At 41.8% G+C, this 18788-nt stretch overlaps 1 protein-coding gene across 1 annotated transcript in view; it reads left to right on the forward strand.

The window, feature by feature from the left end:
- LOC119483949 (neural cell adhesion molecule 2-like) overlaps positions 1 to 8112 on the forward strand; it is a 529018-nt gene extending 520906 nt beyond the window's left edge. Inside the window, 1 exon segment of the mRNA XM_037762474.1 lies at positions 6504 to 8112. Coding sequence (XP_037618402.1) covers positions 6504 to 6618 — 115 coding nt within the window. The 3' untranslated portion in view covers positions 6619 to 8112.
- Positions 8113 to 18788: the final 10676 nt, after the last annotated feature.

The following is an 18788-nucleotide window of genomic DNA, read 5'->3' on the forward strand; positions in this document are numbered from 1 at the left end:
GTGTGTGTGTGCAACTCTTGCAGAAAAGTGAGTACAGTATTTCCCTCAGCATTTGAGGGCAAATCCACATCCTGATTACCTTTGACTTTGACCCAAATTAGTTATCGCAGGTTTATGATAGTGTTAAAACTATACGAACAAAGCGAGACATTTGTGTAAAAAACGATCTTGTCAGACATGGAGTCTTTTGACTCTTTTGACTCTTTTGGTGCAACTGGGAATTCACATTACATGTGCGACGTTAGCATCAGTGTCTGTCTGTTCGAGCCACGCCAAGTGCAACCTGCATCATGGTGTCCAAAGCCCCTTTTCGACCCCCAGAACTAGGAACCTTTTGATGAACTCATTGCGTTTCCACCACAGGGACCAGGGTCTAAATTAAGGCCCTGGTCGGGGGGTAGTACTTTCTTAAAGTACCCCCCCCCCCCCCCACCCCCCCCACCCCAAATAATGCCCTAGTCAGAGGGTACAGGAACTTTCCGCTATGGAAACACAGACAACAATGGGCTGAAGTAACCTTTTAGTTCCTTATAAAGAAATCCTGGGACTAAAATCACCAGGAACTTCTTGTTGGAAACAGGGCTTAAGTCCTCACAACCAGCTGTGCTGCCAAAGAGCTGAACATACAGCAGGGGTGACAGACTGCCTGAGGAACATCGGAAATCAAAAAAATTGTTTTCATGTTGGCTTTATGAGAAGCATACAGGAATTATTAATTGTTGCGTTTCAAAGGCGACACAAACGTACCATGTGGGCATTACAGTAGCCAAAGAAAATACATTTCCAGATGTTTGACGTATAAAATTCATTCTGATCTGCCTTATTCGACGGTTTCTTCTTTTCTCCAGTTGATCCGGTCCAACAGCGGCCCCGATTTGCCGCAGCATGATAAGAATGCATTATTTAATCATCAAACGCCCTCGTCAAGAAGAGCCAGAAACTAATGAAAATGAGTGCTTTCATTTGAGATTTTGCTACAGTAGCTCCCCTGGTGCTCCCCAATCTTGGCTGTGTTGTTAGCAGGCCGGAAGCCAGAGGACCCAATGCCCAGCTTTAACAAAAGTATCCCCCACCAAAATCCCACAACCAAACCTCCCTCACTAAAGATGTCACTTTTTGATGGCGTTTCTTGTAGCCTCTGTTGTGTTTGTCGTGATGTGAGCTGTTTTTTAATCAGCAGATGTGTTCATAGTAGAGATATAGTACTCAAAATCACTTTCAAACGCCGCACGTATTCATGTATTTACTATAAATTCAGTAGCCCCACCGATAAATAATGAAGATAATTGGTACCCCCTACGATTCAATGATTTAATTTCCTTCACCCTGCATAGCTCTGTAACCTTGATCAATTATTGTAGATACAGTTAATAAGTTATCAAGATGTGGGAGATGTGTGTGATTTCAACAGCTGCCTGTGGGGATAACACTTCAGTCAACACACCAGAGTGTAAAAAACAGTCGGTATGAAGTGTTACATTTGATTAAATGGAAATGTAGAGTGACATATCACATAGTGGGCACGGAAGTAAAGAGTGCGTTGTATTCCGGTTATTGATGCCACAGCAGTTACTTCCCTAGTGCATCAACTTTTTAATGACAAATCTGTATTGATATGTTGGTTCAGTCAATGCATTTGTGGTTCCCTTGATTTGGCACTCAAGAGAGAGGAAACATCAAGCAGGCAAGGCCTTCCCATATGTTGAGAAAACCTAAGTCCAATCTGGGTTTGCATGGAGCTAATGGGACATGAAATTGGCTCCACTGTGCAGGAACTTTAACGTCCACCAATCAACCAAAGGGGAACCCCACTGGCCAACTGCAATATTTGGGCTTATTAGGTACAGTATCACGCAGGGCTACTGTTTGACATTCATGATCTCACTGAAAAACTCCCTTGAGGTTGCTAACCATCTAGTATGACTATTTAGGGTTGATTTTGTGCCTTTTAAAACTGACTATTCACTTTTATGTAATAAAAAAACCAATATCGTGAAATCATTGGATGAACTTAGGTCTTTAAATAGAGAAATAATTGAGATATAAATGCTTTATTAAAAGAATGAAGCTCCATCACATCAGTTATGTCAGTGGTTCTCAAACTTTTTCTGTTATTCCCTCCTTTGGAGGAAGAAACATTTTCACGTACTTCTACTTAAACTTTATCAAGCCACTTTTTTTATGGACGTGACTGGGATTTAATGTTTCTAAACGCCTTCTTAATTTGTTGGGTCTATTGGATTATTGTGGTTATATAAATCTAATTTATGGTGCTGTTAGTTCGCTGCTAGACCGTCCCGTTAATACGGATGGGTGCGGAAGAGTAAAGAGTTTTTGACGGCAGTGAAAATGTTTTTGAAAGGCTAAATGCCAACAGCTGCACAGCGTTGCAGTGGTTAGCACTGTCGCCTCAAAGCGAGAGGGTTGCAGGTTCAAAACTGGCTTGGGTCCCTTCTGTGTGGAGTTTGCATGTTCTCCCCGTGTTAGCGTGGGTTTTCTCCGGGTGCTCCGGTTTCCTCCCACAGTCCAAAGACATGCAGGTTAATTGTTGACTCTAAATGTCCCGTAGGTGTGAATGTGAGTGTGAATGGTTGTCTGTCTCTGTGTGTCAGCCCTGTGATAGTCTGGTGACCTGTCCGGGGTGTACCCCGCCTTCACTTAATGTCAGCTGGGATCGGCTCCACTAAGGGGGTACTCCACTCACTTTGAAAACCGCTGAGTTATGTGCAACTGATTCTTATCTAATATTTGATCAAAGGTCAATAAAATTTAATTTCTAGAGTGAAACCCGAAATGAGGGAAGTTTTAACCCAATATATGAATCATCCAAAGACATTTGCTCTCATATATTCAGCTACCCAGTTAAATATTTGGAGTTTGTTCTCAGTCAGAGCACCCGAAACTTTGAAAATGCAAATTATTTTCAGTTTTATGGCTACGAGAGGGGATAGAGCAGAACCTCGAGTCAAACGGCGTCGATGGGTGGATGGTTTATGCTTCTTGCGCAAGGTGATGAACAAGTCCTGAATGCTTAACAGGAGTTGGAAATATGACAAAATATGAAGCAGAACAATGTGAACTCAGGAAATGAGTAGCTAAAGTGTGCTAATACTGGTCTGCTGGTAGCCTGATAGAGATCATCTTAAGACTACATCTGCTTTCCCTGCTTGTTAACCAATCCCTTGTTCCAAATCTCTAAAACACATGCTGAATATGAGGGTGAGAGTGATGAAGTGAATCCAGGTAAAAGCCCCAGTTCCTTATTGATTCCCTTATTAAATCTATACCAATCCCAAAAGATGCGCTGTACAAGAAAAGGATTTTGATGTTTTGATGTGCAAAAAGGGGTCTGCAACTCAATATTTTCCTCATATATTGCACTTTCTGTGTTCATTGTTGTGTGTGTCTTTTGTTGTGTAGGCGTAGGAGCAAGCTTCTGCTGAGGGACAAATTGCCTTGAGACCTCCTTTGCTGGAAATTCAGCACAGGGCTTTATTTCCAAAATGAAATGACAAAATATAGACAACTGTTGGTTCCACGCGGGTCCGTGCACGGTTCATATGTGTCCCTGTTGGTTTGCCAAGTGTTTTTTTTTGGTTAGGCTTTAGTATTCTAATGGCTACAGCAAATAAATTGACTCTTTGCGATGGGATAAAGCATGCAAACAAGCAGGATTTATATTAGGGATGTGAGAAAATATCGAATATCGCGATATAATTTGTGATACTGTAACGATTCTCAAAAACACTGTCGATTTTTATTTAATAGTCAACATGCAAATAACGTTTTTACTTGGATTTTATGTATATGGTGGTGTGTTATTTATGACAGTTTTCTTAAAATTTGATTTAAAAAATCACAATATATCGCCTTGCTTACAGTATCGCAATACATCGGGATATATTGAATCGTAACCCCTGTATCGTGATACATATCGTATATGTCAGATTCTTGCCAATACACAGCTTTAATTTATACAGCTTTTTAAAAATATCTACTGGCCTTTTTAAATGTCCAAACGCAGTATGAGTGTAAGTCAAATTAGAATATAAATGGGGGTCATTAAAACAAAGCAAGCTGTATTATAAATTGCACTGTATGTCACTGTATTATTCTATTCAGTCTCCGTATTAACAGCATAAGGATAAAGTAGTTTTTTGTGCCGAACGCAGATAAAAGCTCTCATACATCATCTCACTGGGAACACATCCTGGTTAGATTTTCATCTCGTGGCCACATTATCATAAAGATGAAGCTGTGATGTCCTCCTGCTGCATTACTCCACACCAGATGAGAGGAACAAGCCTGAGCCAATCAAATGACTCGTGCTTAATAACACATCAATGTATATTTCTCCTTGAAATGAATCAAATGGGAGATGTGCCAGCTCTGAGGGGATGTAATTCAGGTCGGTGCAGGCAGAGAAATGAGAGAGCGCGGCACTGAAAAGGAAACAACAATTAGCTGAGAGAACAGTGAGCAACCAGGACTGATCAAATGGTGAGATTCTCTGGTAATAATCACATCAAATCTGATATTTTAGATCCATAGTGCAGCTCACTTCTAATAAACCCTCTTAGAAATTTCATTTCTATACTAATAAAAGTGTTTGTCAAATCCGTTTTGTTCCCATTAAGGCGTACGTTGGTGATTTAATACTGCACTTCCATAGAGTTGAGGGACAAATTTACAAATGAAATAGTGGAAATAGAAGAAGCAGATGCAGTGATATCCTGACTTTTAGTACCGGTCAAGCTCCAAAAACGCTGGATCCTACATCTCCCATAATGCAGCTCAGTAGCATATTTTCATGCCTGGTAGTTGTCTTTCAAACTCTACGCCACTGGTTTAAAACGCAGTCTTTGACATAGAAGTCATTATACTACAGTTTTTACAGGCTAAGTAGTACTCCTCATGACTTGTAAATGGATGTTTAAACGTGAAATAGGTGGAAGGCCCCTTTAAACTTTAAATACAGTAGCTCCCTTATATTCTGCAAGGAGACCTGGAGTTCGATCAGTAATCCTGGGACTCTTGGGGCAACTTGGGATCGATGGTGGCCTGCACCTCACATTTAGGCTGCAAAAATACTTTTGCTAACGTTAGGAAAAGATTTGACATTTGTTTAAAGGTCTACTTTATTTTCCGGGGTTTTTCAAATGGAAACACCAAATCAGCCGTTAACAAAAAGCAGTGACGTAGGTTACCAACGTAATCAATAAGGTTATGAATAATGTGAACTCTAGCACTAGCTGAGTCAACGTTAGCTTTGCTAAGTTTGGAGTTGTATGTATACTCCCACGTTCTGCGAGGTAAAATGACTGTTTCTGTGAATGGTTATTGACTTTTAGTACATATCGTTAGCCTTGTGTTTTAAATGTATTCTATTTTTATTGTAAAGCACTTTGTAACTGTGTTTCGAAAGGTGCTATATAAATACAGATTATTATTATTATTACGTTAGATTTAGAATATTTTGACCGCTTTACCTCGCCGTTAGACTACCCTCTCCGATGGGGAACTGAAGCAGCTATATCACTCTCTTCAAAGCCACCAGACTCCATTCACAAAAACAGTAATTTTACCTCGTGGAACACAGGAGCTGCTGGTCTACCGCTGCATCCATCGGTTAGTTTGTTTGTGTTATTGCGTGACTTTCAGCCTGCAAGCTTCCGTACCGGTACACCTGTCTGCTTCTTGACCGACCGCCATTTAAGTTACTTTAGACTGACTATAGATATATGTACAGTATGTATTTGTAGCAGCGTCATCATGCAGAAAGCTACGTCAGATCACGTGGGAGAATAGCATTTTGGCGCTAAGACATACGTACTCTGAACAAAATGTTGAATATTGGGATTTGAATACATAAGGAACACCACTGGAAAGCTTGAACAAGAAGCAAAAAACAATGCCCTTTAAAGTTAGACTTTTTCAGCATTTAACCAAGACCATAATCTTTCCCCCCCGGTCTGTCTTTCCCCAGAGACTCCAGCAAAACGGCTGCCAAGTCATGTTTGGTCGTGACTAGACATGCACAGCCAACAAATGTCTACGTATCGATGTGGTGTCCAACCATCCAGGTCCAAGTGAAGCATTAACATGAATAATCTGTTTCTAGAGGCTTTTCTATTTAATATCCCTGCTGCCTTTTTACTTCAATTAAATTCAGCTTTATTAATCCCAATGGGGGCAACTCATTCATGCACCATAAAGGTCTAAAAGGTGATTACTGGTGGGCTCTAAAGCAGGAGGTACACATTGTGTGGAGAAGACCATTAAGCCCACACACTCTCATGGTACTTCAGTAATTCAGCTCTAATTCAGCTAGCGTTTATTGTATGTGCCTGCTTCATACAAAAACATCCTCCAGGTGGTCACTTCACGAGTCTGTGCCTGTTCACATTAATTCTATGTGTGCTTTTAATTTCCTTTAATCACCCGGCACGGTGTCAAATCACTTCCTGTGTTTTCTCTCTCTCTTCTTTTTTTTCCGACCGCAGGAAGCTACCGCTGAAGGAAGAAAATGGAAAAGAGTCTCTCAAGCCGGATACGATTGAAATCAAAGTGCACAGTGACAACAGCATCCACACAAAGTCCGACGTCAGCAAAGCGTAAAAGGGGGGGGGGGTCGCCGCCAAAAGAACATTCGGATCACGAGACCAAAACCCAGGCAACACTGGAAAATAGTGGAGTGAAATATCTGTTTATAACAATGCCCCAGTGACAGGCATGTGTAAATACAAATACTAGGGAGAAAATAGAGAGAAAGGGTCAACCTTTTAGACACCCTGAGTGATAAATGTATCATGGGCTTGTTGATCAATGATTGTATTTTGTTTTTTGTCCCACTTTTTTCTGTCCATAATTTGTTTTCCAACCCACGTTTCATGTAGTTAAACAGTGATGCCATCAGCACCCACTATGACTTGTGAATGCATGGGCCGACCCTCACAATTACTTAAACCCAATCGCCTGTTTCCATGCCTGAGTGTCAACACACTACAGCGACCTTTTTATGCCTTTAATAGCCGAGCTAATCGGGCTAACTGAGCTAGCTGAGATTTCATTGCTTCAGGAAAACGCGACGACAGGCGAGAACAAGTCAAGGATGAAAAATGGTATCTTGGTGATTAATTATTATTATTATTATTATAATTAAGAGGAATTTGGAGTTGATATTTGATGATTAAATGCTTTCTGAAGGGCTATTTGTGTTGCAGGAAAACAAAAAAAAATGTCATTGTGAGCAAAAGCCTTTTATATTGACACTGAATATTGTTGATTCTCTAACAATGTATGTTTTATTCATCTGTTGGTAATGAAAAAATGATGCCACAAAAGCCCTGTAATTGTTGAATAGTAGGACTCAAGGCATGGGAACAAACGAGTAAAAGGTACGAGAACTAATTTTTTTTAATTTCTTTATTCATTCCTGCCTCAGATGCATTTTTTTTTTATTTCCCGGTCTCTATTCTCTCCGATGTTGTTATGTGTTGTACATAGGTGGAAAAAAAAAGAATATTTTACAGAGCTTTTATGTAAATATACCCTAAAGGATGTCTTTTTTCAAAATGCAACAGGCTTGGCTTTTTTTGTGAACGCTCCTCAGATGAAAAGCTGTTTTTTGTTTTGGTCCAAAGTTCAGTGATGGTGTAATATTGCTTTTTCTAGTCATTTGCTTTCCCCTCAAGAAAATCCATGCCCTAAGGCTATTTCACGGTATTTCAATGGAGACAGTAATTACGGCATTAGTGTGCCTTTTCTCTTCTTTTTTAATTTTTTTTTTTCCTCCCCACTTTGTGGCCCAATGCCGCTGCAGCAGTGCAGACCTTCAAAATGAATTTTTGATCGCGCTGCTTTTTCCGCCACTGAATGTGTCAGAAGAATAATATTGTGGTGCTGTGAATTCTGGGAAATGTAGTGTTAGGATTGTAGTCGACAACACTGGACAGAGACGAGACAAGTATAACTACCTAGTGCGACCAAGATGTCAGGTTGATGCTGTAAACTCTGGAGTAGAAAAGTGCAGAAATCTGGTTTTAATGCCATGTGTGTGTGTGTGTGTGTGTGTGTGTGTGTGTGTGTGTGCGTGTGTGTGTGTGTGTGTGTGTGTGTGTGTGTGTGTGTGTGTGTGTGTGTGTGTGTGTGTGTGTGTGTGTGTGTGTGTGTGTGCATACATGCATGAGTGAGTGTCTACATGAATCAGGTTGCATGTATGTCTGTTGAATGTATCCGCACGTACTGTAAGTCAAGTTTGTGTACGTTTTAATGTGTGTTTGCCCATTTAGATTTTTCACAATAAGAGTCTCCCAATTTCAAATTAACGAGTCAATATCTGGCTTTTATTTTTTTTTTTTATATAATTTATTTGTTCATTTTATTATCTATTTATATTAGATTGAAGTGTATTATTGAGTGCACTTCTTTTATTCTTTTTTTTAGCTCCAAGTCATAAGTTACCATGACCACGTGCCAAGTATGAATGTTCCTCTTTGAGTTGTTCGGAGTGCGCTCTGATAGGTAAAACCTGATTATGTAGTTCTCGACAGTGATTAATTCTCCCAGGCTGCAGCACTGCGAGCCACCGCCACCCCCTCGCCACTATTCCCTCTCATTGGTTTTTATCTCAGACCTCATAGCGCTGGCTTTGTTTTTTCCCGGCGAGCCCTTGTACCTGCATATGTCAAATGGATGGTCCTGCCATGGAGTGGTTCCGCTGCCTGTTACGATGACTGTAAATATGGGAGCACAGTGCCTGGAGGCTATACGATTTGTACATGTTCTTTTGTATTTGAATATGAGTCTAAATACCCCCCCCACCCCAGTTCCCTTCTTATCCCCTCCTCTCGTCCCCTCTGTCTCCTTTCTTCTGTAGGGGGTAAAACAGGTGTGTTTGAGCTCAGTGTACAGTATGTGTCCTCTCTGTCCCCATGCTCCCCCGTGTCCCTTGGACTGTCCCTGCTGAGTGTGCTTTGTGCAGGAGGTGGGAACTATTGATGTCTCTCTGTACGTACCTGTGGAACACTTGTGACTCCTGTCATTTGCCGCTGTAAATAAACATGTCCTGGTAGAAGAGAGCGAGACGTCGACGTTCATTGTTTAATCCTTTTTCACTCTGGCTTCATATGTGGGTGTGCGAAAGGATCACACTAGTAGTTTTGAGCTCCTCTCAAAGGTAATGATTTTACTTTTCTTTTTTTTTTACCCGGTTTACTCAGGTTTCCCCCACAGTCCAAAGACATGCAGGTTAGGTTAATTGCTGACTCTTAATTGCCCGTCGGTGTGAATGTGAGCGTGAATGGTTGTCTGTCTCTATGTGTCAGCCCTAGGAAACGGGGATCGAACCGCCAACGTTGTGGTTAAAGTTCAACCCACTGAGCTACAGCCGCCCCCTGTTGATTTTGGCGGCCCCTGTGGATAAAAACGGTAGGCAAGCACCAGACTCCCTTTAGAAAACCTCTCATTTTACTGCAGCAGGGTCTGACAGTCTGCCCCGCCTTGTCCTGGTTCTGGTTCTCCTGTGCCTCCCTTCTCTCCAGCAGCCCCAGCAATACGGCCTGGGCCTCCAGCAGTGTGGTGTCGGTGTTGGCTCCCAGCGAGGCGGAGCAGCGAGGCGGAGCAGCGAGGCGGAGCAGCGAGAGAGGCCCTGCTGGAGTCCTACCCTACTTATGTAGGTCATATAGAGGCATCAATATTAAATTGAAACAGTTTTATAACTAGTTAAAAGTTCCTCATGTCTACTGCTACGAGTGAGAGATTGAATAAATATAAAATGACAAGTAGGAGCAGGAAATAAAACATCAAATGTAATTCACTCTGATGTAATGTCACCACCATGGGAAGAAAAGATACAGTTGTAGATACTGATACTGGGTGAACATTTCATTCTACTCCTCTGCAGTGTAACGGGTTAGATAAAAGGACTTTCTCCACAAAGACACAACTTTAATAGCTTTTAATTTTCATCTCCGTTGAAGTCGGGAGGGCTCATTTTTCCGGAGGACAGGGTGCTATTTTCATCAAGGTCGTTCCTAAACCTCCATTACTCCCGTTTTTAACTGTGTTGCATCTAAATCTGGCCTCCCCTTCCTTGAAACAGTGCTTTAATGATAAAAACCAGAGAGACTGAGGAGCCCCGCTCAAAGGGAGGAATTAAAACAATTCTGAATAGCATGGAGGAGCCACAGTGTTCCTTAACAAAGCTGCCCCCTCTTCAGCGCTCATTTGAAGTCAGCAGATAACGTTTTCTCAGACGTCTTCCCTCCCACGAGAGGGGAGGGAGTGAAGCAGCGGGCCGCCTGTTGGATCCTGGCTGCGAGGGCCTCTGTTAACAAGGGGAACAAACTTCAACTCCGTCTCCCACGGGGGCTCAAAGGAAGTCTGCACATCAAACACTCCGTCTCATTTAGATGAAGCGATGCAGAAGGGAGCGATATTGGCCTGCGAAAGAGAAGAAAAAGTCTCTCACGTGGTATAGACAGGTGATACACACAGGAAGTGAGACAAACAAAAGCGTCGGACCACACACGAGTGTATTGAACGCCGCTGGGGAGTCACACGCCACGTGAAAAGATAGCGCAGTAAGCCTTCAGGTAATATTTCTCCCCTAATCTCTCCGTTTGCAGAGACTCCCATGATACTGTACGCTGACAGCACCTTAATCCCAACGAGAAGTTTTGGGAAGTGTGTGAAGAAATCTCCCCGCCATTGTTGAAGTTTTCTCTGTATGCACTTAAAATACCTCCTCTCTAGCACGCACAAATTAACGAGGAAGCGGAGCGTCCCCAAACTCTTAGCGTCACGGGCAAATCCAGCATGCAGGGAGCTTTTTGGCAGGTACAAACCCTTTGCTTCTTTAATCTGCTTGATTTCAGACTCTCCCAGCAGAGGGTGACGCTCCTCTGATTTGACAGGAGAGGGAAGCAGCGTGAATCGGAGGCGGCGTTGCACCTTTTTTTTTTTTTTTTTTTTTTTAAATGTCACCTCTGTTGCACTTGTGTGACCACGCCCAGCAGTGATGCAAAGCAGAAGCATTTCTTGGAGTTTTTGTGGTCTCGCTAAGAAAAACACGGCTCTTATAGGCGGCGCTGCTCGTCAAATCCTCCACAGGGCACCTTTAAGATGGAGGATCATGAGATTTCACTCACCGTTCTGCTTCAATCCTCGCTCAAATATCCACTTTAACAAGTCACTTTGACCTTATATACACTCCTAAAATCATCAAATAAACCAAAGAGATGATATCATTCTACTTGTATGCAATTTAAAGGAACAGTGTGTAGCATTTAGGATCTATTAGCAGAAATGTAGTATAATATTAATGTTTTCGTTAGTGTAGAATCACCTGAAACTAAGAATTGTTGTGTTTTCGTTAGCTTAGAATGAGCCGTTAATATCTACATAAAATATTTGTAGATATTATAGTCTCTCGCCGTTGACTACCATTCGTATTTTTTCCGAAACAAGGTCCCATTGTGGTCCACCGGAAGGGGCGGGACTTCGCCTCTCTATAGGTAGCGGGTCCTCGTCTCGGAGTCCGCCATGTTTCTACAGTAGCCCAGAAAGGACAAACCAAACCCTGGCTCTAGAGAGAGCCTTTCATGTTACCTGAAGGCCACCGTAGTTCTCCAACACGCTTGTAAAAGTGCGGTGACATGAGCCGCAGAGAAACCGTCTGACTTCCACTGCTCCTAAAGTAGTGTTATAGGTATGGTAACTGGCGAGGCGAACGGCGTTACCACGGCTCACGTTACCGCCCGTCTTGTAAAGGGAGGAGTGGGCGGAGGGATACTCAGTCGGTTGCAATCTGCAACCGCAATGCTAGATGCCGCCAAATTGTACACACTGCACCTTTAAGTTTGATTTCTGGTGAAGTCTAATTTACTTGAAACTGTAATGTTAGCCTCAAGAGGAATTGAAACGTCATCAGAAAGAAGGAAAAGGTAAAGCTGCACGATGAAAACTGGATGCAAATATTGAAATGCTGAGAGCAGAACAGCTCCATCAAGACTTGAGTTGAAAAGGTGAACGCACACTTGGAAGCATGCCTCGTTTTTGGTGCGTTTGACTTTTCAGCAGATTCCTGTATAGCTGCAGGACTGAGGGACATTTCCCCCCCTCAGTACATCTTCTATCATAAGCATTTCTATCAGCAAAGAAGCACCACTTAGCATTTCTATGAAAGCCATTACAAGCACACGTCCTCATTCATTTGGAGCTACAGCTGAATGTGCCATAACACGACTCCTCCTGCATTCACATCTGTCAAACTCAATATAACCCTATTAACTGGCACAAAGAGGAGCGACTGGGCAGGGATTTCTTAATATCTTCAAGAACTTGCTGACTTATGTTTTATAAATTCAAGATGAGGTCATGTCACCCGCCGGAGCTTCTTAAATTGGCTTTGGGAGCAGCTCGTACAGGCGCTCTAACAACAGGGAGCAGAAGTGGAAGCATAAATAGCTGAGGAATAAAGCCGCTCCACCTCTATTTTTCCTATTAAAAGCAACTAAACATCAAGCGATAAAACAGTCCTCACGCTGTCTCTTTCTTTGGCGAGCGCTGGAGGGAACTGAGACACAATCCAGATGACAAATGAGAGCTTTATGGCTGTTCGCACTGCAGGCTCAGCGTTCAAGGACGCACCGGGAGGATTTTCCAAGGGAATAGGCCTAAATTACTTCAGGTTGTAACTCTTTCAAAGTGATGCAGTGCCTCAAAAGAGAGACGCACGAGGCGTGATGAGGCCTTTTGATATTCAGTGCAGACACAGATAAATACATTAGGACGGAAATCTCGAAGAAGTCACGTACGCCGGTCACTTTATCGCCCTGTGCTATGATTCAGGGGCTCTTTCATTATAAAGCTCAGAGCTACAGGAGGCGTAATTGAGTATGTGCATCTACAGCTGAGCTGTGAAATACCTTTTTGTGCTGGATGAAAGGACACTTCCTCATGCAATAGAGACATTTCAGCACACCAGTTGAATTTCTGTGCTCGGTGGAAATCCCAATGAATGGGTTTTATGCCAGCAGTTAACTAATAAGCAGTAATATCCCTAAATAATTCAATGCTGTGCAATTATTTTTTGCATTTGAACGCAGCCTGAGATAAATGTTCAAATTGCACTGCAGGTACGGTTTGTCGGAAATCAAGATTTCAGAGTAAAAGACACTATTTGAGGCTTTTAATATGGGACTCTTCTCTTTCCTACGGTTCAAATGACGTGTGTAATGGAGACAAAAGGCCTGCCGCTGGCTGAGTTTAAAGTACAATTAGACATCATCAATTAGTGATGCTTAGGGCATTATTTTACAGTCAAATGTAATTGTTTTGCAGCTGAAAATATACTTTTATCTACATTTGAATAATATAACAGAACCAAGCATTTAAATGAATCCTTGTACTAAGACTGGTGAACTGTGTCGGAGTGTTTTAGGGTGAATTTGATTCACATATTGTGTCAATTTGATCCCAAGATGCAAAAACAAGTGTAGCATCAAAGCTAGATAACAGCTAGCGATGCCCCACCTCAACAACTTCCTGACCTGTTACAGCAGGATTTTATTCTGAAATATGAGCAGCCAGTGCTGTGGAACATGCAGTAACTTGAAGAGCTCTATGAATTGATAAAGTGTGGGGTTTAAATCAACACATCCTACTTTCATTTCGAAATAAAAGCCCTCAAGTGTTTTTTTCTGTCGGCAGAATTCCTTAAATTGTTAACACAAGGCTTTTAATCTGAAATATGTATAACACATGCGCAGTGTAACTGAAGCTGCGGTTGTGCGTTGCGATTGGCTCAATTGCAACGAGTGCAGGCCAGGTTTTACTGCGCATGTGTTGTACCCCCGAGGATATGACGCGTGACCCAGCCTCCTTTCCATAGGCCTTGAGTTAAAGCTGAAGTAGGCAAGCAAATATGATTAAAAAAAGTTTTTTTATAAAACGGTCGCTATATCCTGACGGTAGTACATGAAACAGGTAACCTGAAAAAAAACATGTCCCTCTGTGTCCTCCGGTGCTCCTAACGGCATCTGCAAGATTTCACTTACCGGAAGAAAACAAGCAGTAAGAGCTGATCTGAGGTCCGCTGTCCAGCTGCCGTCTATGAGAGCCGGCTGTTAATCACTCGCGTACTCCGACCAAACGGTCAAACTAGGCAGCACTGATCAAATATAAATCAATATTCTGTTACGTTAATGCCTATTTCTCTCCTCAAATGTTTTCAGAATCATCTTGTAGTGCACGGTTTAGCTGTAAAATGAGAAAGTTTGTGACAGCGCCGCCATTGTGAAATCTGTTGAAGGAACGCCAAGTTCTGGTCACGTGACCGGAGCACAGCCAATAGGAACGCTCTCTCTCTGAACTGACCTGTGATTGGTCAAAGTCTCCCGTCACGGGCTAGATGTTCTAAAGCCTGAAAACAGAGCCATGAGGAGGAGCAGACGTCTAGTTATCTCTCAGAACACTTGAATTACAATATGCTGAAAGGTTATAAGGGATTTTTGCCCAATGATGCCAAAAACATGCTGCCTACTGCCACTTTAATACAACCATGACCTCGACGGCTGTACTTCAGCGTTCAAACTCTCGCGATAGTTTCATTCTAGACACTTAGTCGTCCTAAATTTGAAAGTCAGTAAGGTTTGCTCAACTCTGAATTCCCAAAGTCCTTTCAGAGTTGTTTGAAAGTGAATTAACCACAACGCATGATTAAAGACAGCTAATATCAGCTAATCATGCTAATTCACTGCTTTTAGGATTAATGAGCACGTCGCTCTTCACTGAAAACCATGTGTATCTAAAATGTCATTTTTTTTTTCAGGGGACTAAAAACAGCTTTGATAATTAATGATTAAGCTTAGTGGAAAATCATATGTGCTCAGATTTGTTGAAAGTAAAGACATTATTAATATATTACAGATGTCCTCCAGGAGAAGCCAGGCCAGAGCCAGAACCAAACCAGATTCAACCCTGACAGCAGACTCTCTCATCCAAACATGTTGCACCCAATGACCCCAAGGTAGCACTCTTCACACTCTATACTAAAGTATGACTTACATTATGTGAGTACTGCTGTCCCATGTGGGAGTGGGAGAGGTGTTGATCATGTTTTTGCCAGATATTTCCCTGTTAATTGGTTCATTCTGACCTTAATAAACTTGGGAAAATACAAAGCAATTAAAGCGAATAGGACAGCTCCATTTATTGATGTCATTTAGTTCATTTAAACTGTCAGCTTTGTTTTTAGTTACACTAGTGCCGTGTCTCTAGGGATGCTAATGTCGCTCCACTATTTTGGTCTAAATTAGTTTGATGTTTGTGGTTTTGACTGAAATGTCTCAACAATTATGGTTTGAGTGGATTGCGATGATATGCAGCTCCCCTTCATGATGTCTTAGAATTACTTTCGTGATCCAGTAACTTTGCACTCAGCATCAGGACCATATCAAACTTTGAACTTGTCCAATACTTTTGTTTATGACCAATAACCTGCAAAACGAATGACATCTATGCTATGTGATGTGATGTTGGATTTTACAGGGACTGTGATAAATGCAAATGCAGAACCCACCATTCTGATTGCATAAAAACTCTGATTTTATTCATATGGTGGTGTGTTCTTTATACTATGACAGTATTCATAAATTAGAGTTTAAAAAAATCGCAATATATCGCCTTGCTTACTGTATCGCAATATTGAACGGTAACACCTGTATCATGATACGTATCGCATCGCCAGATTCTTGCCAACACACAGCTCTAGAGCCAATTTGTGCGTAAATTAACGTTCTTGACCATTTTAACTGCCTATTTGACATCACCTTTTATTACTTTTATTATTATATAAATCGCAGCTTTGTTTTATGCATTATTGAAAACAAATACACGTTAAAAACCTTAAAAATGAGACCAAATGAATGCATTTAGGCAGAGTTACCAGGCTGTCGTTTTTTTTCCCTCTCATCAGTAAAACAAACAGAATGTATGCTAGCCTTTAATATTAAATCCATTGTTATAAATAGGCTACAATTATCACATTCAGGCTCCCTCATGTGGCTCAAATGTGAACTGCAGATATAAATGTTAAATAAAAGTCTATGGAAGAGATTCTGCTAATGTATTTGTGGACCCTAATAAAATCTCCTGCGACCCACCTGTGGGTCCTGACCCAGTCTTTGGGTATAAACTAAGATATGAATATGGTAATTATTCGTTCAACCTTTATTTTAACTCGGAAATACTGTACATTAAGGTAGCCGTGTAAAAAAGTACAACAAATCCTAGGCACCAAGAAACACAAAAAAGAAACTGAGATGAAATTGGCGCTTAAGGCCCTCTTCAGACCTTTCATTAACACGCGTCCTGAGAGATCCCAACGCAAGTGGACAGCTTTAAGTACGTCTGTTCACACCTGGCATTAGAATGCGTCTCCACATGCGTCTCCAGAGACCACTTGTGATCACTTCCCCGCTCTATATGCAAATAAACACGTAGTTAACACACGGCTAATACAGCAGACATTGTAATATTACATGAATGTCAGTAGTAATATCCTACATATTTGCGAATTTGGGTGAATTGATAATATGATAATAATGCATTTTACATGCCTAGTCTGGTAGTCTGGAGATATGAAGCCTATAAATAAGATATATTTTAATAAAATACAGTTGTACCGACAGAATACAGAAGAGCACAGAGGCCGTTTCCATGCTGCGAGGCAGACCCGTGCTCACGTCTTCCTGTCTATTCACATGATGAGCGCAGTGACCCCATGGATTCCAGCTGGGCGTCAGTTGAGTCCTTAATGTGGCCCAGGACACATTCGCGTACACACTGCTAAAAGAATATGGCCATATGTGGCCCAGACCACCTCTGAATGTGGTCGGAGCGATCCGATCTCAATGCGTCCTCAATGCATCTTGAGTGCGTTTACACCTGAGCTGTCCACCTGGGATCGGATCACTGAGGACGCATGCTAATACCAGGTCTGAACAATGAGTAAACATGAATACAAATAAGAAGATACGAATAAGAAATAAACCTTCGCATATAGCTCATAATTATGCATGTTAACATGCTGATGTTAGTATTTAGCTCAAAGCAGCAGAGCAGCTCGCATGTAGAAGTACCAGAACTTACCTGAGGGCTTTGCTTAGTTTTTAATAATACTCCTTTTTTTTTATTCAGTGATAAATAAATGAAGATAATTTTTCTATCAATAGATAAATTGTTATATTTTTTTAAAAAATATATACATTCCACAATCTTCTTTATTTCCTGTGCTGTGTCTCATATCAGTAGCCAAGCTTCCCCATCACAGTCAAACATTACCCAGCTAGCAAACCAGTTAACTCGATGGCTGTCTCAATCTGCCGGGGGATTGTAGTTTAATGCAACACGCCCAACTGCGAGTGATTTAAATCAGAAGCCGTGGGCACACAAAAGAAGTCCTCCGCTCAAGTCGTTCAATTTACATTTATGTTTCATACATTCCGCTGATGCTCCTATCAGACGTGACAGCGACAGGAGGGGTTTAGTGTTTTGCTGAAGAACACTTCACACCCGGCCAATGTCGGGGGGATTTGACATGTGAGCTTCCAATTATGATGCTATCTCTCTCAGCGCTAAGCCATCCTGCTAAAGCACACATTTTGGCCACATATCGGCAGAGCATGTGTCCCTTAAAGCCCATATAGATTATTACATTTGCAGAAAGCACCATGCATAACTGAGCAGAGCCTAAGGATGAAATTCTCACCAATAATTGAGTGCATGGCGGGGTAAATGTCAAGCTATTTGCAAGCCATTCGTGAGCTGTGGTATTCTTCTCTATTAGCCTAATGTGCCAGAGTTACTCATCTTGGCTTTGTGCAAATTCATATTGGATTTTTATTAAAACTCAAACCAACAGTAATAGTCGCGCCTCTGGGGTAGCTTTAAAAATCAATTCGCTAAACAGCACAAAATTACCCCCATAATTGTCTCCTTGGACCGCATTACCCATCGAAGGTGATTCTCATCCGAGTGTGTGAGTAAACTTTGACGTTCCCTCACTTTTGCCTCGGCGGCCACGTGCTCCCTCATTACTGTAACAACCCAAACAGACAAACGGGATCCTGCGCACGCCGCCGAAAAATCAGAACGCACATCCTGCCCGTCAAACGGCCCTGCGGCAATTCCTACTGCTAATGAAGTGAAATATTCTGGCGTATGAATCCAAAATAGAGCTGTATATTTTGGACACATGAATATGAATACAATCAGCCAGACTTGGCTCATTAATGAGGCAGGGAGAGCAACCAGCAGACAGGATTAATTAATTACAGAGTGACATTTATGGATAATAACCTTCTGGTGGATATCACGGCTAATGAATATGCATAAGTCTATCAAAGGGGAAGCATCCAGCCAAGATGAAATATCTATATTCAGATCCATGATAGGGTTACTGCTGCGTCGTCTGAATCAGCAGCACATCATGATGTCAGAGCGCGTGAATGATTTTTTTTCACAACTTGCCATGTGATGAGGCGACGTAACTGCCTTCAAGTAGTAACTTCTACAGCTCTGACTTTGTGGCAGTAAGAAATACTTCAGAAATGTTGACTTTCCATGAGACGGCGACAGAGTGGAGCCTGTGCTGAAAGAATAGAGCTTAATCTGGCGTTATGGCTGCAGCTGGAGCTGTGGAAAGAGCTCATTGTAAAACCGAATGTAAACTGAAGCAGTGCGTATGTGTTAGGTATGTTGTTCTCAGATCACGTGTGAAATGA

Source organism: Sebastes umbrosus, chromosome 24 (assembly GCF_015220745.1).
Source record: "Sebastes umbrosus isolate fSebUmb1 chromosome 24, fSebUmb1.pri, whole genome shotgun sequence".
Classification (NCBI taxonomy): domain Eukaryota; kingdom Metazoa; phylum Chordata; class Actinopteri; order Perciformes; family Sebastidae; genus Sebastes; species Sebastes umbrosus.